At 42.7% G+C, this 25999-nt stretch overlaps 1 protein-coding gene across 5 annotated transcripts in view; it reads left to right on the plus strand.

Annotated features, from left to right (window-relative positions):
* TRIO (trio Rho guanine nucleotide exchange factor) overlaps nt 1–25999 on the plus strand; it is a 362171-nt gene that overhangs the window by 312119 nt on the left and 24053 nt on the right. For 3 of the 5 annotated variants that reach the window (XM_032135420.2, XM_032135421.2, XM_058430089.1), the window contains exons 35-47: nt 811–1103; nt 2514–2684; nt 5334–5429; nt 11113–11261; nt 12385–12451; nt 14090–14193; nt 16961–17030; nt 19303–19392; nt 19963–20055; nt 21120–21170; nt 21421–21498; nt 22451–22642; nt 24861–25038. In XM_032135420.2, the coding sequence (XP_031991311.1) occupies nt 811–1103; nt 2514–2684; nt 5334–5429; nt 11113–11261; nt 12385–12451; nt 14090–14193; nt 16961–17030; nt 19303–19392; nt 19963–20055; nt 21120–21170; nt 21421–21498; nt 22451–22642; nt 24861–25038 (1632 nt within the window). The other 2 variants (XR_009210507.1, XM_058430090.1) reach the window with 2 other exon arrangements.

The following is a 25999-nucleotide window of genomic DNA, read 5'->3' on the forward strand; positions in this document are numbered from 1 at the left end:
GCCCAGCCCCCTCACATTTCTTTTTAAAATGTGGTGGCATTTTTGTTCATTGTTGCTGATACTTACTTTGGCACATGCGGTAAGTTTGTCAAGGCTATGAGCAAAGTCCCTGTGTGCCGCCGTGGCCTGGCCGTGAACAGGAAAGAGGCTGAGGGCCGCTCCTCCGAGAGCCCCACCAGCTCTGCCGCTTTCCAGTCGCCGGCTTTGTCCTGGATGCTGGTCTCCCAGAGGCTGCTGCTGGTCAGAGTCTCACCAGCACAAATCACTGTCGTTTTATCCGTAATAATTACATGATTCTGCTTTTGTTCACTGGTAGAGAATCAAACCAATGCATTTCTGCGACAGAATTAGCTTACAGTAAGCATGTCAGTTGGCAAAGCTAAAACTTCTCAAAATTTCCTTTAAATTCATTCTTCTTTCTTGGCTTTTGTCAAGAAAATGGGTGAAAATGATTTTAAAATTCTGCTCTCCAATATCCGCAGTACCAATGTCCACAGTATTTTATGTGATGAATGACATCTTAAATCTGGCTGGTAACGGTGCTGGTCTTCAGGATTGGTGACATGGGTGATTTTGGAGAGGAGAGTGCATCTTGAGAATGATCATCTCTAGCAGAACTCAGGTTTGCTACACATTTGAGAAGAGAGTGCGTGTAAAGCATCAGCCCGTCATCTCACACCCCGTAGGCAAAGCCCACAGACGAGGCGTCCCAGCCCACTGGCTTTCCTGCAGCCTGCAGGCTAATGGCACGGTCTCCCCACCGGAGGGTCTGTGCGAGTCAGTGACACTCCCTCTTCTTCTCCCTGGCAGACTCACTCTCCGTCTCCAGCAATGATGCCAGTCCACCCGCATCCGTGGCTTCCCTCCAGCCCCACATGATCGGGGCCCAGAGCTCGCCGGGCCCAAAGCGGCCGGGCAACACCCTCCGCAAGTGGCTCACCAGCCCCGTGCGGCGGCTCAGCAGCGGCAAGGCCGATGGGCACGTGAAGAAGCTGGCGCACAAGCACAAGAAGAGCCGCGAGGTCCGCAAGAGCGCCGACGCCGGCTCGCAGAAGGACTCTGACGACAGTGCGGCCACCCCGCAGGACGAGACGGTCGAGGAGGTGAGGCTCTGCCTGCTGGGCTTTTGCTGCAAGAATAGTTGCTTATCTTATGAGTAAACTGGTTTGGTTCTGTTTTCCACACTTATTCAGAAATTACCATTCAAGTCTCTGTTTCGCAGACTGTGATTTAGTGGGGGCACCTTGAAAGAAAATTGAACCCGGTAAGCACATTCAGGACCACGTGTGGCTTCTGATTAAAACCAACAAACAAAACAGACCACCATGCGCCCCAGGCCCAGTCAGCCCCCAGGCCTGGGCCAGGAGGGAGCCCAGACTGTGGCTTCGAGACCCTCTCCTCCCCACTCCACCATGAGGCAAAGCCAGAGGCTCTGTGTAGTCTGCAGAAGATTTGGGCAGTCTCTGAGCTGATCATTGTAGCAGCATTTTGCAGAGAAAGCTCAAACTGGAAATTTGGAAGGACTTGTGGAGTGTTTGCAATTTCCAATTGTTTTTCCCCAATATTTATTATACTTACAGCTTGTCTTGAGTAGAAAATAACCAGTTAATTTACTTTGTTGACCCAGTAGTAAACATTGGGTTATTCCCATGTCACCAAAGATAAGTGCATGTAGGTCAGCCAGGGATTTTTTATGTCCTATTAACAAGGGGAGGCTTTAAATTATATTGCAAGAAACAGAATTCCTTCAGGATGCTGGAGATGGCCTTCAGCACTGGTGGTGTCAGTGAGGGGTCCTCAGAGTTTTTAACTTGGATTGACCCCCGACTCAAGTCCCACACAGGTTCGAAAAAGAAAAGGCAGAGAGTGGGGAAGAGATTTGTGTTATTTGATTTATTTGGCAGATAGCTGTTTTCTGCTGTTTTTTTTCCTGGGCATATTTTTGCCATGAGATTTTGTTGCAGTGTAGGGGTTGGGATGTACTATGTACCTGCTTGATAAACATCTGTCCTCTTGGGAAAACTAAAACTGAAATTTGTTTCTAAAAGTGAGAATAGAGGAAAAGGATACTCAAATCCAGTGCTTAAAATGCGTCTTGGGTTATATTTTTTATGCCCTTATTATTTCAGTGAACTTTTCTATAGCAAGATACCCAAAGTGAAATCAGCTGGACCAAAGGAACTAAATCAACATGAGGGTTGTAGCTCAAATTTTTGAACCTTTTTAAAAATTGGCTTCTCAAAGATGAGCTGTGTTCAGAGCCTAACAGATCACATTGGCAGTCCCTTTATATGACGCATGACACATTCAGTGGCCATTCTGTCATCCAAGTTGACAAGCAAGGCCATTGGGTAGCAGGAAGAGAGGAAAAGTTACCATCAAGGTCAAGAACAGCTTTGTTGCTGATTTCTGCCATCCCAGTCTCTGTCCCCACCTTGCTTCTCCAAGTAACCCTTGGTCCATGTTTGTGAACTGGCCTGGAATATAATGAGCAAATCTTGATTGGATTTCAGAGAGGCCGGAACGAGGGCCTGAGCAGCGGTACTCTCTCCAAATCCTCCTCCTCGGGGATGCAGAGCTGTGGAGAAGAGGAAGGCGAAGAGGGGGCCGACGCTGTGCCCCTGCCGCCGCCCATGGCCATCCAGCAGCACAGCCTCCTCCAGCCGGACTCACAGGATGACAAGGTAAAGGGGAATGAGGGCTGGGGGATCCATGCCTACCGCGCCGGGACAGGGCACGCTCGGTAGCTGCTCCACACCAGCCTCATTTCAGGAGACAGGAGGCCCCAAGATGTGGAAAAGGGCGGTGCACTGCTCTTTAAGGCAGCGTCAGCCTGGTTGTACCCCAAAAGTATGAGTAACAAAGCCGTTTAGAATAGCAGTAGGCCAGCGGGTGCAGTTTTTCCTACACATGTGGCTCAATGCATTTTTAATGATGCTTCAGTAATTGCTGCTTTTAAAGTAATTTTAAAGTTTCCTAATGTATTGACTAGAATCCCTGAGAGAACAGTCAGAGATATCCCATGCAGGTCTGCCTGAAGGCATCACTAAATGAAGAGTTGGCCATCTCCCCTCTGTGAGGTTTTTGCATGCAGGTTTCTGGTTTGAGATGAGGTTACGTCACTGTCCAGTTACTTTTTCCAACATGCCAGACGTTAGTTTGTAGGATCCCTACACTAGAGTGCAGGCATAGTTGTCAAAGTGTAGGAATCAGCTGAAAGCTCTTTGGGTCTACCCAGGGGCTTCAAGCCACGAAAGTCATTTGTTTTCTTGAGTTCTCATGTAATCTAAAATTATTTTGTCAGCCTAATTATAGAGCCCTAAAAAATAAAATAGCAGAAAGGAAACCTGCTCAGTGTGGCTTGCGCATCCTCTAGCATTCTGGCCCCATTGTGCCCCTCAAAATGGTCAGGTGTTGAAAATCACGCTATGAAGCCATTACTGGTGATGCTTTTTTTTTTTTTTTTTTGGCAGTAACTAAGTTTTCTGAGTAAAACATAACTTTATCAACATTTTTCCCCATGCTTCCCTTTTTCCTTCCCTGACTCCCTTGTCAGTACTTGCACAGTCACTTGCCAGATTAATCACCCTCTATTTTACGACCTGGGATTGGCCTCAGCCAGTGCTTGGCAGCTGTGAGGCCAAGTCAAATCTTGCACTTCTCTTAACCCGAGGCAGAGCTGTCCACCGCCCCTTGTTGGTGGAAAGCTACTCCCTCCTCCCTTTTCAACACGAGGCCAGCACACTGTAAGGGTGCCGTGGGACCTGCAATGATGGCTGTGAGCTGCAGGACTGAGCACAGGTTGGAGTCCTGGAGTTTTGTGTGCATCTGAGGTTCAGGCTCCCGCCGTGTGTGTGGGGGAGAAGGAACAGGGAGCCTGAGGTGAGAGGACCACGGCCCCCCACCCCACCCAGTGCACGGACTACCTGGCTATGACATGGGGCTGTGTGGTTTCTGTGACATTTCCTAAGCTATTTTGTAATACACTAAGCCATGCCTTTTTGAAAAGCAGAAAACTGGCATTTCTTAAATCTGGGTGGTTATCCAAACATTGAGGGGCTGGGCCTTGTCGACTTACTCACTCAATAAGGGAGCATTTTTCTCCATTTAAAGAGTGACCTGCACTGTATTCTTCTGTTTGCTAGAACCATTTATTGGTTACTATGTTACCTCGCTGAGTATTATCAGTAGCAGTTCTTCATTTACAAAAATCTGTAGTGATTTTCCCACACAGTATATAATCTCGTGACTAATTTTTTGTTTTGTTCTGTTTTCTCTTTTTGTAAACTTTCACTGCAGCATTATGTTGATTTGTGTTCTGTGTCTGTTTTGGCTCAATTTCCTTACCTTTCCGTTTGAATTTTTTCTTTGTTTTCTTCACCCCATATTCCAAATGTCATTAGACCAAACCAACATTTGTTTTGCAAAGTGCATATTTTGACCCACACGTGTAAAAGCCTTGTTGTGAGTGTATGAGCCTGTATCTGTCTGCTGTGAGACACGCATGGCCAGGACAGCCCGCTGTGGGTCGCATGCCTCGCCGCTGTCCTTAATATGAAGCAAGGTTCATATTACGCCCCTTCTAGTTCTCAGTTAATTAACGGCTCAAGTAATCTGCAAACACATCGTGTTTGCTAATTACTGAAACTCGAACTTAGTAGCCCTTCCCCCAGATTTCCTGTCAACCCCTTTACGCCCTCGATTCTAGCCATAAGTGGCATCTGATAGCTTGTGAGGCCTCAGCTCTTCTGTACTCTGCACTAATCATGGGGAAATGGATGGCACAGAAAATGGTGAGCTCGTCCCCCTCCTTCCCTGTCTGGTCACCGCACCCTGCTCCTTTCCTCTTCCTCATTTCTTTTTTTTCTTAATCCCATAAACACAGTAAAGCCATTTCTTGGTATCCTGTTTTGTTTCCTGATTATTCCAGGATTCTCTCACTAGACCCTAAGCCTCTCATTCTGCCGTAGGTCAGATTCTCTATTCCTTCTCCCTAGCCCAGAGCCTTGCCAGCATTTGCGAAAGTTACGGTTAGAATGTTCCCTTGCCTAGTCACCTCTTTGAAAAAAAACACTACGATGTTACATGACTGCGATTAAAATCAGACACTGTCTGCTTCCCACATGTATCTCAGACAGGTTTTATTTAATGTTTGTCAGAATATTGTAAATTCAAAAGGATGACTTTAAATAAATGTAAACAAAGACAAACTTGTGGTCTTTTTGTCTGGAATTACTTAAAAAAGAGATGGAGCTTGCAGGGGAATTTACTGTCTGACCAGTTACTAATGTGAGCCCTTGCCCCACCCCCCCTTTTCTTAATTTCTTCCGTAGGCCTCTTCTCGGTTATTAGTCCGCCCCACCAGCTCTGAAACACCAAGTGCAGCCGAGCTCGTCAGTGCAATAGAGGAACTCGTGAAAAGCAAGATGGTGAGGCCTCCCAGAGAAAGTCTGACTTTTGGAAGCTGCTCTGTGTTGCTACTTGCAGATGGATTTGCGCTTGTCTTTGTATTGCTCTGGGCTGCAGAATGTGGCTGTGGCTTATGGCACATCTCAGGAGTCCCCATGACCACCCTCGGGTTCACTGATTTGAAGGACTCAGAGAACTCAGAAAGCCGTTATTCCCACATTTGCAGTGTATTCCCATGAAAGGACACAGATCAAAATAGGCAAGGGAAGAACTGCATAGGGCAGGTCTCAGGGAGTGCCAGGTTCAAGCTGCCAGCCATGCTCTTCCAATGGAGTCAGGCAGACAGAGGATTGCTAACCACAGCAGCTCACCCGAGCCTTGGTGTTGAGTGTCTGTTTGGGCTCAGACACACATGGCTGACTGCTCTGTGTGGCTGACCTTAGGTAGTCTCCTGCCCCTCCAGAGATCAAGACACTGTCACATTGCCAGCATAGACTATTTGCCTTGGTCCAGGCCCCCAGGTAAACAGACATTCTCATCAAGCAGAACATTCCAAGGACTTACAAGTTCCCTCCTAGAAGCTGGGGGCAAACCTCACTGCACATACCCTGCCTGCAGTCACTGCAAATGTGGTCAGCTCCAGTCTGTCTGAAGATGTGCCAGGGTCAGTGGTACCCACAGTTAGACTCTCAGTTTTGTTTTGCAACCCCTGAGGTCTTTCATTTGGGTTTACAATGTGTAAGAGAGAAGGGCTTGCATTATTATATAAGGGCTTTATTTTCTTAGTGATCTCTTTGTTGCCAATTGGCCAACGTGGGTTCATTTGATAAAAGCTCCAAATTAAATGTTGGTTCTTTGAAGTAAGACAGGCATATGTTGCTTCTAACTGATTCAAATCAATCAATTTCTGTTTTTGTAGTTTTCCTAACTGGGAAGTGGAAAAACCACCAATGGTAACGACTTTTTAGACTGGTATATCCTACTATCCCTATAAAGACAACATCTTTTAAAAGCAACTCCTCCCAAAGTAAAAGCCCTCAGTCTGTCTCAGCAATCCATTCTCCAGAGGTAACCACTGCGAATAGTTCCAATACGTTTCCCTCCAGACGTTTTCCTTGCTGGTGCAAACACATATATGTGTGTGTGTTTTCTTTCCAAATGGATTCATTCAATTTTTAAGACTCTAATTAAATTAATACATCTTGAGGATCTTCTCACGTCAGTACATACAGATTACCTCTTTCCTTTATTTAATAACTGTATAGTATTCCTTTACGTGGATTCTATGATAATAACACCACCGAGTGCTTATTCTAAGCCAGACGCTGTTCTAAGTGCTGAGCATGTATTAATTTATATACTCCCACAACAACCCTATGAGGTTGTTATGCACTATTGTTATCCCATTTTACAGATAAGGATATTGAGGCACACAGAACATTTAAAAACTTGACTAGCCACTAAGGGTCAGAGACAAGATTATGCTATAATTTATTTAAATATATTCCTAATATATATTTGTTTCCCATATTTCTCTAAACATCCATTACATGTTTGTGATTACATTTGTCAGGTGAATTTTCAACACTGGAATTGCTAAATCAGAGTATACTTCTTTAAAGTTAGAAGTTTCTCTTCCTGCATTTGGGCGTTAACTAGGTACCAGATATATCGTTCCCATTTCTTCTTTCATCCACAGACAGCCTCTAATGAAACTGATTGACTGAGTCAAATGGGAATTATATAAAGAAAAATTTGGACTGACGTGTCACCCTGCCATAGCTAGAAATTTCTCCCCAGGTAATCACGTGGTGTTCTGGAAAAGACCCAGTGAGCTTTGAAATTGGACAGGAAGCTTGCTAGGGCGTGGTAGATAACTCGAGAATTCGGACTCCACTGGTTAAGATTTTGGAATCAGGCTGGGTGTGGTGGTTCATGCCTGTAATCCTAGCACTTTGGGAGGCCAAGGCAGGCAGATTGCTTGAGCCCGGGAGTTTGAGACCAGCCTGGGAAACACAATGAGACTGCATCTCTACAAAAAAAATACAAAAATCAGCTGGATGTGGTAGCGTGCACCTGTAGTCCCAGCTATCGGGAGGCTGAGGTGGGAGGATCACCTGAGCCCAGGAGGTTAAGGCTGCAGTGAGCTGAGATTGTACCACTGCACTCCAGCCTGAGTGACAGAGTGAGACCCTATCTCAAAAATAAATAAATAAATAAAGGAGCTTGGAACCATGCCAGTATGTACTGAGTTCAGCTACATCCTTGGTATCTCTTTAAAAGACAAGTTGATAAAACTGTCTAAATGAAGGGTGCTTAAATTGTATCCAATGAGTTTTTAAGCATCCTTAAACTTTTTTTTTAAAAGCCATTTATACACATCAGTTAAATGACCATTAAAATCATTCTTACCAAATAGCTGAAATGGTTTCCCAGGGAATGCTGTGAGGCAGATCTGGCCACTATTCTGCAGGTGTTTAAATCGTATTGCATTTTATGTGGTCTGTGATTCATTTGTAATTAATTCCCGTGGACTTCCAAATGGAGAGGTGGTCTGTGGCATGGTCAATTTTGACTCTTACTGGCTTCATCTCCTTTTTCAATTCTGAGGAATGAAACTTTCTCAGTTTACTCAGTGAAACTGAGTTATTTCTGCTCACTTCAGTGGGCATAAAGCTGATGGCATAGGAAAGGCATAGGTTTTGGAGTCAGATAGACTTGGGTTCACAGTCTCCTTACGGTGAGTTCCACCAGGCGAGTCCTTCAGCCTCGGAGACTGTCTTTCAGCTACACATGGGAGCTCGCAACCAGGTTCCATCCACATGGGCGTTCACTAGTGCCTTCCCCTCCCTTTGGAGAACCATGTTTGTACTTTATGTGATAGGTTCATCCCATCTTCATCCTGCCAGGGAATGCGAAATAAATTCTCCCCTCTTTTTCTGGTTCAAGAGGAGCATCACCCTGTGTTGGTTTCCTGTCACTAATGCTCTAACGTCACATGGGAACTACTTTTTGTCAGAAAATACTAATGCATCATTGTAATATCCTCAGCTTATACTGACTCTGCAGTAGATCCTTAAGCATCCACATATGTTTTCTTGTGGGTGATTTCTGAGGCTGTCGCTCATTCATAATTGGATTTGAACACTGCATTGTTTATTCATCAGAAGCTGTGTATGTGTTTATTGGGTTAGGGAGGAGAGGAGAGAAGGTGTTCAGCCGTTACACAGTATGATGTTTAAGGAACTGAACCTACCTAAACCTAAAACCTGAGGATTTGACTCGAAAAATAAAAGCCACCCTGAAAACTGTTCCCTGGATTCACTCGTCTGGCTTACCTCCACATTCTTGATGCAGCTGGTTATTTTAAAGGCTGTGCATTTTTCCTGCATGTTGGCAATAGGGTAATAGTTCCCTGCCACCGCAGTGACTGTGTGAACCTGACTTTGGGGTTTTCTTCTCTTCACTAATCAAAATATAAAGGGAGAAACAAGAAAGAATGAAAATAAATGAAATCACATCTAACTCAAGATGTTAGAAAAACAACAAAATAAACCAACGAAAAGCAGAAGGGATGAATTTATAGAGATGAAAGCAGAAATTAATGAGCTGGAAAACGGTAGCGTAATAAAACCAAAAATTTGTTCTTTAAATATAGGCATTAGGTAACCATGTCAAGAAAATAGAGAACACAAATTCCCAAAATTAAGAAATTATAAGAGGAAAAAATGAGGAAATTCAAGCAACCATAAGATGTTATTTTGTTCATCTCTTTGATAGTAAATTTAAAATGAAACCTGAATGAAATGGGCAGTTTTCTAAGAAAAAATAATTTATCAAAATTAATCTCATCAGAGGTAGAATATTTCTGTAGACCTATCTTCATGTAAGAAAGAGGAAGTTGACAAGGACACAAAAAACAAGAGAGTTTCACAAATAATTCATCCAAAATCTGTGAAGTCCCAGTGGCTGCAGTTTTGAGACAGCCTTATGCTGGTGACAGCCTTCTCACACACATTTGTAGAAGAGGCAAATGGGCCTCATGAAGGCGATAAGGACGTCTAGCCACAACCGCACCGCTTCAGGGTGTGTGCACCCTCTCGGCAGCCCATCTTGTCAGGAAAGATCAGATCTAGGACAGGCAGCCGAGGGGCCTGGAGACTCCATTGTTGCAGGTTGAGAAAGCCGGAAGACAGGTCCCCACGGACACTGATGAAGTCCGTGACTTTACCTCCCTGCCCTCTGCAGCATCAGGGGCATCTGGAGCCTTTCTCTTTCTTTTCTTTTTTTCTCGCTGTTCAAATGAACAGAATTCAATCTAACAGGCTTCAGCTGTCCAGGTGGGGGATGGGGGGTGGGTGCAGAACGTCCTCCCTTCGCTCTCAAAAACAGATGTGATCTGATGAGCGTGAAACAAGCTCTGCTACTCACGGCAAAATGTTTGCTTCCGGTAAAGCTCAATGGCTATTTATTTAAAAGAGTGCATTTATTTTTCAGATCAAACTCTGTTCCTTAACTTAATGTCCTGTTTTTCAAAAATAAGATTAGCAGTTGGTGTGTTTTTTTTATAGCTCCATGGGTTTTAACAAGATTGCGTGTACAGTACATACTTTGTGTCCTCAAAGCTCTGCTTAACAATGAAATCAGATTGTCTGTTACTGTTAAGAGGAGAAAATACAACAAGTATTAGAAATTTTAGTTTATTAATATCAAATGTTTTAAGTGAGGTATTTTTTGCATTTTGTATTGTGCTATTCAAACCAAGAATAAATTCATCACATTTTTTTCCAGCTCAATCATATCTATATATCCAGTTTATTGCTTTGGGAATGTTAAAAGAACTATAAATCTTAGGTGTTCTGTGAATCCAGGTAAAACAACGAGATTAATATGTACCAAATTAAAAGCAGTCAGTCACCAGTCATTGTCACATTAATCCAAGGAGAGAAGTCACCAATATTCAACTTACAGATTTGCTGAATACTTGCAAAGATTTGCATGAGGTTCTACTGGGGATACAGCAATAAAAACAATCACCTATAGAAACCAAAAGCCAGTGGGGGAAAGAATGTATTGCAGAAGTAATTAAGACAAGCACGATTACTATTTTGTATGGAGGGATAGAATGCAAGTTGCTAGATGGAGATTAATTTTACCTGGGTGATTTGTATGCATTGAAGTATGAGTCAAAGCTCTAACAGGATAATCAGGAAACCAAGTTTGTTGGACTGCTGATGTTGCTACATAGTCCACCAACAGGGAATGCAGGCTCCATGTCCAGGTGCCACACTGGCCTGACCCACGCACATCCCAGCAGCTCATTTGGCAGGAATATAACCAGTAAGAAAATTGCTAGATATTAAATATGTGTGATTTGTCCAAAAATGGGTGCAGCACTCTGATGTAAGCAAGTATAACATTTCTACTTATTTGATAACAAGAAATAGAATATATTAATGTATGTAAATTCACTATCCTTTTCATTCCAACTTTCCTCCTTTCTCCACCTCCTTTGACTCTATTTTTTTATTAATAGTTGGGTTTTTTGTGTTATTAAATACTATAATTTCACAAACATAAAGATTTTATAATTTCACAAATAGGTTTTCTGTATTTTCTGAGTTTGGGTATTTTCTTGTCTTAGTTTCAGCCAATCATGGGCTGTGGGCAGTAAGTGTTGTTGATTATCTCAATTTCTTCCAGGCACTGGAGGATCGCCCCAGCTCACTCCTTGTTGACCAGGGAGATAGTAGCAGCCCTTCCTTCAACCCTTCGGATAATTCCCTTCTCTCTTCCTCCTCGCCCATTGATGAGATGGAAGAAAGGAAATCCAGCTCTTTAAAGAGAAGACAGTAAGACAGAAATGTTTTCATTCTTATTGTTCTCTGGGTTCTCTCCTGTCTTTGGTGCCTTCAAAAATGTGACTGAGATTCAGCTCTGAATTACTGAGATGAGAAGCTCCAGGGCCTCTCATTGAGTAACTGTACGTATGTAGAAGACTCAGGACCTAATAAGGGCACAGTATTCCATAGCCGCAGTTTCTTGTTTTATTTGTATATGATACTTCACAAGTAAGAATGATGCAAGACAAAAATGTCTTCTGCCACATCTGGTGAGAAACTCCTAGACTTTTTATTGTACATGTGATTGTGAAAGAAAAAGTAATGTAAAATTAGAACCAGTCCCCAAAACTTGAATATTCTTTGAACATACTTTACTGGTTTCTCAATGCCAGTAAAGCAGCATATGGTGAAAAGAGTCCTGAAAAGTGTTACAAAAGGTTTAAACTGGCCTTTGGAGAAGAAAAAAAAAAACGCAAGCTACTTAACGGCAGAGACTGGGTGTTTTATTCAGCACTGTATCCCAGCACCTCCGATGGTGTTGGGCGCGTGAGAGGTGCCAGGTTGATGTTGGTTGAATGAATGACTGAACAACACATGGATGAACCTTTTCAGGCCGACTGAGGTTGTTTACTATACTGATCAAATGATTGTCTTCTATTATCTGAGTGGCCTTAAACGGTTTCTGAATGTTACAAACAAATACTTGTGAGTGATGTGATTAGACCCAAGGCTTTAAACATCTGATTTAAAAGTTTTTCTTGTATAGCCAGTGAAGGTTAAAATGACTTAATCATTTTTTAAAAGCCACTTCCTTTACTGTCATGGCTTTGTCAGAAAGTTATGTCTAAGCTTCATTGTTGTCCCTGTATGCAATCAGAATCCAGAAGGGTGAATTCACCCTGATTGCCCTCATGCACTGTACGTAAGTGTCTTTTGACCTCCAGAGCTCTCGTGGGTCACCCACTTAAACCTGTAAGTGATTTGGGACTCTCCAGAATTTAACACCTAAATGTACAAATTTGATACATTACTATTCAGTCCTGGAAGGAGTCCGTCCTGACCAGGAGCAAAGGTACAAAAAAATTCATTTAGAAAACAGAGTTTGCATGATAAACACTTTTTCTCTCTCCAGCTACGTTTTGCAAGAATTAGTGGAGACAGAGCGTGACTATGTGCGGGACCTTGGCTATGTGGTTGAGGTGTGTATTGCCAGAAATTTAGTAACTTTGTATCAGTTCCAAGAGTTGTCCAAAGTAGTATCGTTTTAGACAGTTGAACACCTCTCAAAAGCTTTAAAAACATTTTTGACCCAAAATAAAAAATGACCAACGAAGTATTTCCAAAAAATCAAGTTTAGTCAATTGTCTTTACCATCTGTATTCGGTTGTAAATGCTTCTTTTTCGCATAGTGTATCTTGACATAATCTTTTTTAACAATTGAAATTTACAATTATTATAAATAATTTGATATTATTATTAAATGATACTAAGTAAGTATATTGTAGTTAGTAGACAGGAATCTTGCCTTAATTGTATCACTACAGAAATGAAGACCTTATTGGTTGAAAAAGTCAGTGTGGGCCAGCTGTGGGTTCAGTTCCATCCTGAATCCACCCAGATTCAGAGCCTGGACTGTGGCTACACCAGGTCATTTACTGATAGTTTCGTACAGAATACATTGCCATTTCCATTGAACAGAAGTTGCCAAGCACTGTAGCCATAGCAAACCACTGCCTTTTGTACTAGATCAAGAGCCATCTCTAGGCTAATCCCTGCCAGTCAATTTGGGGATTAGTCAGATTAAGAAACTCAACTCATCAAAAAGCTATTTTTGTGGTATAAAATTTTATGTGTGTTCTTTCATCTTTGCAAATTTGTACAGGACAATACTTTTTGGTTACACATCCCGTTAAAAGTACCAGCTATAGGCCGGGCGCGGTGGCTCACGCTTGTAATCCCAGCACTTTGGGAGGCCGAGGCGGGCGGATCACGAGGTCAGGAGATCGAGACCACGGTGAAACCCCATCTCTACTAAAAATACAAAAAAAAAATTAGCCGGGCGTGGTGGCGGGCGCCTGCAGTCCCAGCTACTCGGAGAGGCTGAGGCAGGAGAATGGCGTGAACCTGGGAGACGGAGCTTGCAGTGAGCCAAGATTGCGCCACTGCACTCCAGCCTGGGCGACAGAGCAAGACTCCGTCTCAAAAAAAAAAAAAAAAAAAAAAAAGTACCAGCTATTACAGTTAATTGCGTAACACAAAAGATTTAACATGCTTGATTTGTCTGCAGTCATTGTTCACAATGAGATAAGCAACCTGAGTACTTAAGAGGTTCTTGTACAGACTTAAATAGAAATTTTAAGCCACATTTTAGCAGCATATTCAATCAACTGTTGTTTAAGAATCAATTTATAAAAAGAATATTGTTAAACCCTTATTTAACAGATTATACAAATAATCCAAAAAGAAAAGAAAATCTTTCTGTTTCTAGAGATAAATGCTGAAAACAGGAGATATGATTCTGACCAAATATTTAATATTTACAAACTGTTTTAATGAAACCATTTACATTTATTTAAACTTCTTTAATTCCTTAGAAGATTTTTGATCTGTGAATGCTGAACAGTCCAGGGAAGGAAAATTACAGCAATGAATGTAATGGGTATATTCCAAGTATCAGTTAAGGATACTTTTCATATCGGGTTTTTTGTTTTTAGACAAAGAACTGGTTACAAGACAGTTATGTGTCCATTTTGCCCTCTGTGACTGTTAATCAATAAGCCACTAGTTGATTCAGACATATTCCATGAAATACACTTATCATAACTGTTTAATTGTAGGGCTACATGGCACTTATGAAAGAAGATGGTGTTCCTGATGACATGAAAGGAAAAGACAAAATTGTATTTGGCAACATCCATCAGATTTACGACTGGCACAGAGAGTACGTAAACATGCATTGTGCCCGATGGTGTGCAAAGCGCCCGCGCTTGCTAAACCGAGGCAGGCCAGGCCAAAGGGAATTTGTTCTGTTCATTGTATTACCTGTGTAGCCTCCTGGAGGGAGCTGGTGCAAAGGAGATATTGATGTACCCAGGAGTTCTGCAGTAGCACTTGGTGGCATGGAGAGAGTGTCGTCTCTTCTTCGTGCTGGTCCATGTTGAGAGTCTGTGGAAGGGAGTAGCTGGAAGCACCAGCGTGGAGCCAGCTGCCGGAGCTGCTGGCCTGGTCCTGACCTCGAGCCCGCGGCCTCCCTACTGCACACTTCCATTCTTCATCTGCACACCCACATTATAATGTTACCCACCTCATGGGTTTTTTGTGAAGAGTGACTGAGTTAATACTTTTACAAAGCACTTAGAACAACATCTGCATAGAATAAGCCTCAATAAGTATTTCTAACTAGAATTGCAGCCATCTTTAGAATAAATACAAGTTATCATTAGAAGACCTTGAAGACACTCATTTGTCCAATTATTTTATGTTATTTTTATTTTTTAGAGACAGGGTCTCGCTCTGTCCCCAAACTGGAGTACAATAGTGTGATCATAGCTCACTGCAGCCTTGAACTCCTGGGTTCAAGTGATCCTCCCGCCTCAGCATCTCTCAGCATCTCTAGTAGCTGGGCCTACAGGCATGCAGCACCATGCGCAGCTAACTTTGTTTTTCATAGAGACACGGGGCTTGCTGTGTTGCCTAAGCTGGTCTTGAACTCCTGGGCTCAAGCAGTCTTCCCACCTCAGCCTCCCAAAGTGCTGGGATTACAGGCATGAGCCACCACGCCTGGCCCAATTCAATTTTAATGGAAAAAGTAGACATGATTGCTCTGAAATTCAACTCTGATCCCACTACATTCCCCACATCTATCCTAATCAGGAGGCGATCCATCTGGGTGCTGGTGCTATGTAGCTCACCTTGGCTACCAGAGCTTGTCAACATACCTGTCCCTTTAGTTCACTTCGCTTAAACTTTAAAAATCCTTAATCATCTGAGGATTGCTTAATACTGGCCACTGGTCTTCTTCCAGTGGAATGTTCCAGATGCACTGTCTGCTCCAGTTACCTGGCTGGGCCTTCTGCTCTCCTGTCTTGATGCAACTGCTCCTCCCTCTGCACAGGGTGGAGCACGATGTCATCACCTCCAAAGCTCTCGCCGCTCTCTGAAGCTAAGCTCCAATACTTGCTTCTCCGTTAGGCCTGGGTGTTCCCAGTCAGACTCCTTCTCTTCTGCAGAAGCAGATGGGAATATGCTCTTTTAAACTATGAAATACTGGACAGATATGAGGAGGAACTACCGTGGCATGTATGAAGTAGTGTTGTTATTTCTGTACTTCTCCCTCCTAATAGAATGTAAAACCCTTGAACCCAGGTCAGAGAGGTTTTTATTTTCATATCCCCTGTGATGTCTAATTATTTGGATTTACAGATAAATTATTGGTAAACTTTAGAAACAGCACTCCAGTTTATAGCTCTGTGCTGTAGACTTACTGAACATCTACAGTGAAACCAATTCAAAAAGGGATATTTTGTATTATGATTTAGTCTCCTACTTCCAAGGCTAGTTTTTAAGGCTGTGAAGGGAAGCTGAAAATGACACAGTGTTTCTGGGATGTCCAGACAGAGACACTGCATCCAGAGATGCTGTCCGCCACAGCGGGGATAGTAAATCCCTTAGTAAAACATTGATTGGCATAGTGGTTTGCGGGTTAATGTAATACCAAATATTAACATAAATAAAAATATACTTAAGTGATAACTAAGGTGGACATATATCTTAAAAGACAACTACAGCCCAGAAAACAATGAACATTGTTGTCCTACAGCTATTTTGTCACTGTGATGATACCTAATTTTAATCTTAAAGGGAGCTGATATTTATAACCTAGAAGTTGATTTTGATAACATTTGAGAAAACTTCATAAAGCTGGCACAGGTAACATATTTAGTTTTGTATATCTGCTGTCCAATTTGAGTCTCTAAAAATTATCTTAGAATGAATATGAAATTCGCAGGTATAAAGACCAAGTATTCAGAAATAAAAAATGTCCAAGTACTTTGAAACATCTATTTTTCACTAATTATTCAGCCTAGGATATTAGCACTTGTGCCCTTGAACAGAGATGAGAATGTTTATTGTCCAAAGACCAGGAAGGTTACCCCAGCCAAGGGATGCACAGTCATGCCCCATCTTCTGTGACTTTGTATTCCTTTATGCTTTGTAGCTTAACAAAAGGTTTTCCTTGTACTAGTTAAGTTTCCATATATTTGTTAAATATATACTTCACACTTCACAGTTGCTCATGTCAGAACAGACTATTGAAAATGTAAACCTGGCCAGGCACGGTGGCTCACGCCTGTAGTCCCAGCACGTTGGGAGGCCGAGGCAGGTGGATCACTTGAGATCAGGAGTTCGAGACCAGCCTGGCCAACGTGGTGAAACCCCGTCTCTACTAAAAATGCCAAAAAATTAGCCAGGCATAGTGGTGCACGCCTGTAACCCAGCCACTTGGGAGGCTGAGGCAGGAGAATCGTTTAAACCCAGGAGGCGGAGGTTGCAGTGAACCAAGATCACACCACTGCACTCCAGCCTAGGTGACAGAGTGACACTCTCTCAAAAAAAAAAAAAAAAAAAAAAAGAAAAAATGTAAACCTAAATCTAAAATTAGAAGGCCACACTGGAAATAGTTCCAATATTTTCTCCTTTCTTTTCAGCTTTTTTTTAGGAGAGTTAGAGAAGTGCCTTGAAGATCCAGAAAAACTAGGATCCCTTTTTGTTAAACACGTAAGTACAATAGCATTGCTTCTATCCTGTTCTGATGGTGGCATCCTTAGTCATTGGTTTGTCAGATTAAAGGAGAACTCACTTATACATTACATGAGTGCATATGTTTAAGATAAAATCAAACTGCATGGTGTTAATGAGTTGGATTTAAAATCCCTTCTTCAGCATGAGTTATCTGCTTTCCCAGTCACCTGGCTGAAGCTGGCTGTTTGGCTAGTAACAGTACAGGTTGGTTAGAGAAGACCAGAGCCAGGCCTGAACAGGGGCCTGGGGCGTCTGTGAACAGGCAGGTATTGTTGAGTGGAGATGTAACTATACCTGCAGTGGGTTTAACATAACAGCCAAATAGTGTGTCTATCGAAAATAAGTGTATTAACGTTAAAGTTTTTTGTTTTTTGGAAAAATCACGATATATTTTTAGAAGTTAGTGACAGGAGTTTTTGCATTTTTGCCAGTCTCTTTAATGTCTCGCTGAATAAAAGACAGCTGGATTTTTATATCTGCTTGTGCATCCAACTCATTGCTGTGTTGTTTGGTTAAAGTATCCAAACAAATCCATCCTCACACACATATAGTTAGAAAAGGATGAGTATTTTAATAGCCTTTTCAGGTAATTATGTAGTTTTCTTAGACAACTGATCATTTCTTAAAGGTTAGTTGCAATATGGAATCTGAAAACCTACCCATGAACTTCTCCCTTGCTGTGACATTAAATACATTGAACTGTTGGGCTTCGAGGCTCCTGCAGCCATGCGTGGTCCTGTGACATCAGGCATCAGTCCACTGGAAGATACCAGGTCACAGACTTAGGCAGATCTCCCAGAAGTTGACACGTTTCATTACACAGTATCCAAAAATCCAGTTTTTGAACTTGACCACCCATCTCTTTGAAGTCTGTAAGTGCTGTGAAGTTCAGAGTGGCAGATATATATTTTCCAAAACTTTAACTTTTTGCTTGAAAGCTGTAATTTTCACTAACAAACACTGCCAGTTGTTTGCCTTGAAATGACAGGCTTATTTTGTTCATGTTCAAGAAAATGTCTAGCAGATACCCAAGAATAAATAATTATAGTTTGTGTCAATCATTCTTCCAAGTAAAAATGGTGGTCCATAAAAAAAAGTGGTTAGTTCCACTCACAACTCAGTTACATAAGTGCTTTTTCTTGAGACATTTAACAAGTACAAAGTGTTATGTGGACATCATCTTGTCACAAGAATGCTAAAAAGGTATATACTCCCTGGTTGAGTTTTAATACAAAGGATAATGTTTACTCATCCAGGACATTCTTAAGTAAAACTAGTTTTGTTGTTGTTGTTGTTGTTTTTTCTATATATTTGTGGCAGTGAAGAGTTTTTGCCAAGGTGCCAGCAGTTTCACCCACCATTGGTTTTGCACATCAGCACAGATGTCAGCACAATGAAAAGGACAACTGACATCTTAGTGGTATTTAGAAAATAGTTCTGACCGAATGGAGCCACTGAAAGGCCTCAGGGGGCCCTGAGGATCTGCACACTATACTTTGAGGATCACTGATTTATGGAAAGGCTCATTGTCTACATTTTTTTCCTTCTGCCTTTAGGATTTGAGATTAAAGAGCTTTTTCTTCTCTACTAAAACCAACCAGGCTTACTAGGACTATTGGCAGGGTTTGGAGTGATGGCAGTAATTCTTTGTTTAATATTAAGAAGGGTGCTTTGGCCAGGTGCAGTGGCTCATGCCTGTAATCCCAACATTTTGGGCAGCCAAGGCAGGAGGGTTGCTTGAGGCTAGTTTTGAGACCAGGCTGGGCGAAAAAGCAAGACTCTATCCCTACCAAAAAAAAAAAAAATTTTAAAAATTAGCCGGGCATGGTGACACACATCTGTAATCCTAGCTTCTCAGAGGCTGAGATGGGAAGATCGCTTGAGCCCGGGAGTTTAAGGCTTCAGTGAGCCATGATCACACCACTGCCCTCCTGCCTGGGCAACAGAGTGAGACCCTGTTTCTTTAAAAAAAAAAAGAAAAAAGTTCTTTTGCTACCTTTGGTATTTGGTACTGTAAAGTGAAGGGTTTGGTGTATATGGGGAGTGATGGGGAAGGACTGGTTTTGGAGCCACACCGTAGAATGCTGATCTACATCCTGAATCTGGAATTTACTCCCGAGAGCCTTTGCTATGCAGCTGGGTTTTACGATGATTCCTTTTATGAATGTGCTGAAATGTGCGTGTACTCTTGTATTCTAATCGAACTTCCCATTGTTATAACCCAACTGTTTGCCTTTTTTATTCCTAGGAGAGAAGGTTGCACATGTACATAGTTTATTGTCAAAATAAACCAAAGTCTGAGCACATTGTCTCAGAATACATTGATACCTTTTTTGAGGTAAGACCTAAGATACAAACAGAAAGTATTTCTGAATCTTTCATTCCAACTGATTTCCAAAAATTAAAGTATCATCGGTTTCCCAGGAGACTAATTTCCAGAGAAAATTAGCCTCAGTGATAAGACTTCTGAACCTTTATTTCTTTCCTGTAAATCAGAGAAATGAGTATGAATTTAGTCTGTGGTCATACCCCTGGCATTCAGAAGACTGCAGTCATTGTTAAAAATAAGGGTTTTTATAAGTGTTACACTTAAGTCTCATTACAAATTCAGAATAATTTATGATCTAAACTTGTAGCCTAAAAATAGTATATATATATTTATATGAATAAAAGAATGCAATTGAAAAAATGCCCTTGAACAAGCATAAAAGACTGCTTTGAAAAACAACTCAGGTGAAAGTGTAAAACTTGGAAATTCTGTGAACTAGCAAAGCTCTAGTTAGTCTAGTGCTTTTTTTCCTTGTTACTTTTACTGCCAATGTTGTAGTCTTTCTGACAATTACAAAGACTAAAAAATTGCCCTTTAATGAACAGCTCATACGATCTTTTCTCTCTCTTAAAATTGCAGGACTTAAAGCAGCGTCTTGGCCACAGGTTGCAGCTCACAGATCTGTTGATCAAACCAGTGCAGAGAATCATGAAGTATCAGCTGTTACTGAAGGTGAGGAGGTGGCGGGACAGACTCTGGTGTCAGAAGTGAGTTTGCTGAGAAAATAAGACTCAGTGGGGGAAAGAAGGATTTGGTAGGACAGGGGAATCATCTGTGTAACAAGTATATTATTTCTGATGAGTTAATCCTTAAAAATTTAAGAAAATACTTCAAACAATTTTCTGCGTTTTTTATTTACATCAAGTTCAGAATGAAAATATCAGTAAAAGTGAATTTTTTTTCCCCCACCACAGACCTTGGAATGCTAATGATTTTTCTTCTGCTCTATCAACTTTAATTATTTTCTAATCTTCTTGGAACCTTGGATAAAAGTAAATTTGGAATCCCTTTGTATTCCTCTCTGTTGGCTTAACACTAGCCCTTGATTGAGTTAAATTCTTAAGCATAACTGAAGGCAGAGTCACATGTTTTTCCGTGATAAAAGTGACTTCAAGTGTATTGAGATTCCTTCATGTACAACACCTAGGATCTGGATATAGAGAGGGACAAAGAGCTTGTCTTGGATTAAACAGGAACAATCGGATAGATCTGGTGTGACTCTGTGTACTGCAGCTTGAAATCCACATAGGAATGCCTTTTTGTTGTGTTACTGAGAGAATAATATGATAAAGTAGAACTAAAGCACCAGACAGGTGTGGTGGTACATACCTGTGGCCCCAGCTACTTGGGAGGCTGAGGCAGGAGGATGGCTTGAGGCCAGGAGTTGGAGGCTGCAGTGAGCTATGATTGCTCCTTTGAATAGCCACTATACTCCAGCCTGGACAACATAGTGAGAGCTTGTCTATTAAAAAAAAAAAAAAATTATTTCAGAACTAAAGTGCTGAACCCCAGTGTCTGGCCAGTGTGAGTGGCCAAAAAGGTTAGCTTGTGTGCAGTGTCTCATTCCTGTAGTCCCAGCCACTCGGGAGGCCAAAGCAAGAGGATCACTTGAGGCCAGGAGTTCAAGACCAGCTTGAGCAACATAGTGAGACCCTGTCTCTTAAAAAAAAATAAATAAAAGATCGGCTGCTATTGTCTTTGTCACCATTATCATGTCCTCTCCATTTCCCTTGCAGGACTTCCTCAAGTATTCCAAAAAGGCCAGCCTGGATACATCAGAATTAGAGGTACGTGCATCAGCAGCTGTGCTCACCCAAATCCCCACCAGCCTCTTTTCCTAATCCCTGAGTGTCTCCTAACAGTGGTCTGGCCCTGGGAGGAGGTCAGAGCAGTGGGTGACAGAGTCTTTCCAGTGCATCTCCATGAACCCTGCACACTAGAGGGTGGGGAAGAAGAACAGAACTTCTTCAGGTCAGAGGACGTCAGATTTTCCCTAGAGGAACTTGAGCTTTCCCTCTTCTCTCTTCCCTCCCACAGAGAGCTGTGGAAGTCATGTGCATAGTACCCAGGCGGTGCAACGACATGATGAACGTGGGGCGGCTGCAAGGATTCGACGTAATGCGGCTCTTGTTCTTTAAGAGAGCTCCTCTGCCTTCATCTCTTTCTCTTGTCTTGGATTATTTCTCTCCACATGGAGAAAGCTGATCCTTTTCACTTGGTTTTCTGGCTTCTCTCACTTTACTTCAATCTGATTGATACTTTATTTCCTTTTTTTTTTTTTTTTGGTGCATTTGATTTGCTTTTTTGGGACTTGCCTGTGCTCAAAGCCCAGCGTCTCATGGCAGAAACAAGCAGGACCAGGCTTTGTCTCTTGGGCCCAGTACTCTAAGAGCTGAGTTTCCTTTCCTCAGCACTTAAGACCATGGTAGCTGTGTAGTAGGACCTCGGAGATCCCCATTCTCTCATCTCTGGGACTTGATACTTCCTCATTAGTTTAAGATATGTTTGCATGAGTTGCTAGACTATTCATATTACATATTACCTATTACATATCCTCAAGATGAATTCAGAACCAGAATCTTCTTTTAAAAATGTGACTACTGAGTTAAGGAGGCAGGAGAAGTTTTTATTTTCTTGCCTACTGTTTTGCTAGAGAATTTAGCATTGAAAGTTCTAGTGCTATGGTTCTCTCTGACGCACACACAGAGGCCGCTGGAGGGCTTCCGAAAACTCTTGTGCATGCCTGATGAGTTCGTGCTGGCGGCCCAGGGACCACACTTTGAGAACCACCATTCTAGTATAAACCAGACATTTAAAATTCCACTTTTAATCTGTGACTGTAATTGAGGCGCCAGAGGTCTATACAAATGTTGGCAAGAATTTTATTTAGATAATTATTCTGTTTAGAGCCAAGAACAGTAAAAGAAAAAAAAATAAGCTCCATAAATTAATAAAAGAAAAATACATTATTCTATAGGAGGAAATCTAAAGAAAACAGAGCTTCAGATAACTTAGAATGCAATGTTTTCTTCTCCCCTTCCTTTTCCCCCTTTATTTCTTGTTTTAGGGGAAAATCGTTGCCCAGGGTAAACTGCTCTTGCAGGACACATTCTTGGTCACAGACCAAGATGCAGGACTTCTGCCTCGCTGCAGAGAGAGGCGCATCTTCCTCTTTGAGCAGATTGTCATATTCAGCGAGCCACTTGATAAAAAGAAGGGCTTCTCCATGCCGGGATTCCTGTTTAAGAACAGTATCAAGGTAATGTGTGTCTGTGATTTCTCTGTGCCAGCGCATGTACCCGTCACACCGATACACTGTTTCCTTTTAATGATGACGTACCCTGATGCTTGGTTTAAGTATTTGAGAATTTTCTAGTGTATTTCAGAGTCTTTGAATTCACCCCATTTCTCTTTTTACTGTCTGTGTTCTTGAGTGGCTGATGTCTTGTACACACCTCTATGTGACCACAGCCATTCATTCTTACCATGATGAGAACTGGTCATGGGTAGTGTTTATGCACCCCCTTCTCTAGGACCATGGAAAACTGGTTTAAATTTGATAGCACAGATTTGGGGGATGGCTCTATGATCAGAGAAAAAGCTAACTCGGTGTCTTCTTCTCTTCCTCCACTCACCAAGGAGGTACTGAGCACTCAGCAACAGGTTGTGAGGGCTCCAGGAGTGGCCCAGCTGGATGCCCTCCCTGCCCTGACGTAGCTTATCCTCTAATAGGAAAGGAAGACAGAGGGACAAAGAAAATAATTGCAAATGGCCCTCAAGTCTATAAAAGGGACAAACCAAAGGTGAGGTAGAGAAGAGCAGAGGGCAGGCCTGAGGTCCCAGCAGATGACTCCTGGGAGATACATGCCCCCGCCAGGGTCCTCCTGGCTCTGCAGCTGTGCAGACCCTGAGGTCAGAAGGGAGATATACTTCCCTTTGGTAGGGCCTCCTGCCCTACGCCATCAGGGACAGGGAACTCTCAGACTGCACACCTGCGGGCCTCACAGCACATAGGCAGAACATTGCATCCTCCCCCATCCGACCCTTGGCTCAGGCTTTGGTTGGCTGTCCCCAGCAGCCTCCATTTGCCTAAAGTCTGGGTGGGTCTGTCCATGGGCACAGATGCCAGGCTGGGGGCCTCTGCCCACCAGCACCTAGGAGGGCTCTGGAGCCAGACAGTGGGGAAGGAGGCTGCCTCTGCATGAGGCTGCACTGCGGGCCCTCGCACCTCCCACCACCCGCCTGCCCCTCCAGACTCCACCTTTTGAGGCCCCTCACCCTGAGGCCATGTCAGGCACAGACCCTCTGGGCTCACCACTACACCTAGGCCTCCGCCCATCCCCTGAACTGTGCGCCCATCCCCTGAATTGCACCCGTCCCATGGACGGCAGCCATTATCTGAACTGTGCACCCATGCCCTGAACTGTGCACCCATACGCTGAGCTGCACCGATCCCTTGGACTGCAGCCATCATCTTAACTACACCCATCCCCTGCACTGCACCCATCCATCCCCTGCACTGCACCCATCCCCTGAGAACTGCCTACCCATTCTTCTCACAAGTCTTTTGGCAGAAAATCACTCCAGCACTGTAGGAATTTCGTATATATTTTTTACATATTGTTTTTATAAAATTATTTGACATATTTTAATCATGATATCACATACACTTTTATAACATAGGCTTTATTGATATTTGAGATTTGTTTAATGGTGTCATTTACTCCCTAGGAAGTAAGTAAGGATAAATACTGAGGCATCATAGAGGGGTTTGGGAAACAGGTAATCCCAGACCCATATTTCTAGTTAATTGTTCAAGCTGTTAGTTCCAACTATTAGTTTAACAGCCTTGTAATCCCCATGTACCTGAGTTAAGAGGCATTAAAAAAGCTTCAGATGTTTTCTGAGGCAGTAAAAATGGCAGTTCAACTGAAAAGTGCTTGTTTCAGGATTGAGGTAGGATGAACTTCACTTAGCACTTGGCCAGTGGGGATCAATGTGCTTTAATTTTTTATTGTGGTAAAATACACATAACATAAATGTTCCATCTTTAATTACCTAGCTCCTTGGGATTAAGAACATTCATGTTGTGCAGCCATCACCATCATCTGTCTTCACAACTCTTCATTTTGCAGAGCTAAAGCCCTGTACGCATTGAACACTAACTCCCCACTTCCCCATCCCCAAGCCCCTGGCAACCTCCACTCTACTTCCTATCCTCACATTTGACTAAGGACTTCCTGTAAGTGGAATCATAACAATAGTTGTATTTTGGGACTAGCATATTTCACTTAGCACAATGTCTTCAAGGTTCATACATGTCGTATTGTGTGTCGGAATTTCTTTCCTCATTAAGGCTGAAAAACTGTCCACATAGCCCACATTTTATTTGTCCATTCGTCAGTCAGTGGACACGTGGCTTGGTTCCTTTCCACCTGTTAGCTATTATGAATAATGCTTTTTTTTTTTTTTTTAAGGTGAGTTGCCTTTGCCTGGAGGAAAATGTGGAAAATGATCCCTGTAAATTTGCTCTGACATCAAGGACGGGTGACGTGGTAGAGACCTTCATTTTGCATTCATCTAGTCCAAGTGTCCGGCAAACTTGGATCCATGAAATCAACCAAATTTTAGAAAACCAGCGCAATTTTTTAAATGGTAATGTGTGTTCTGTTACTAGATGTGTGCTTGCTTTCCTCATGTACTCACTTGTATTTATCTTCCCTCTCCCATTCATATCCATAGTAATGACAGAACTTAGCACTCACTGCTTTTCAGGCACTGCCTAGATATTGCTTTATTTCATCTTCACAACCACCCTGTGTGGCCAGTACTATTATTATCCCTGCTTTACAGATGAGAAAGCTGGGGCACTGAGCGGCTTAGTAATTTGCCTCGAGTCCCACAAGTTGTTGAGGGCAGAGTCAGGACGCAGAGTGGCCATCTGGCTCTTGGTCTGTGCCCCTCGCAGCTGCACTGTCCCACACATAACATGTATGAGGGCCCAGTCCTAGGAAGAGGAGTTTGCGAGAGCACGAGATGGCATCAGCCAGAGACATTCACGAGGGCCTTGCACACACCTCCTTTCCCCATGAAAAAAATAAGAGACGGGGGCTGAGGGTGGTGGCTCAAGCCTATAATCCCAGCACTTTGGGAGGCCAAGGTAGGCAGATCACCTGAGGTCAGGAGTTTGAGACCAGCCTGACCAACATGGAGAAACCCTGTCTCTACTAAAAATACAAAAAAATTAGCCAGGCTTGGTGGCGCATGCCTGTGATCCCAGCTACTCAGGAGGCTGAGGCAGGAGAATCACTTGAACCTGGGAGACGGAGATTGCGGTGAGCTGAGATCGCGCCATTGCACTACAGCGTGGGCAACAAGAGTGAAACTCTGTCTCAAAAAAAAAAAGAGACGGTTCAGTCCTTCCCTGCTTCCGTGACTTGAGGGATTGCAGAGATGCTGCAAAACACAGCAGGCGTGGCCACACTACCCTTCCATTGCCTCTTAATGTATTTGATCTCTTTGCAACTGTTGGCTTCAACACTAGCTTTTAATTTGGTGATCAGCAAAGAACTTTGAGAATTCAGTCCGAAGCTATGTGCCCATGTCATCTGTGTCT

Source organism: Hylobates moloch, unplaced genomic scaffold (genome assembly GCF_009828535.3).
Source record: "Hylobates moloch isolate HMO894 unplaced genomic scaffold, HMol_V3 SCAFFOLD_17, whole genome shotgun sequence".
Lineage (NCBI taxonomy): Eukaryota > Metazoa > Chordata > Mammalia > Primates > Hylobatidae > Hylobates > Hylobates moloch.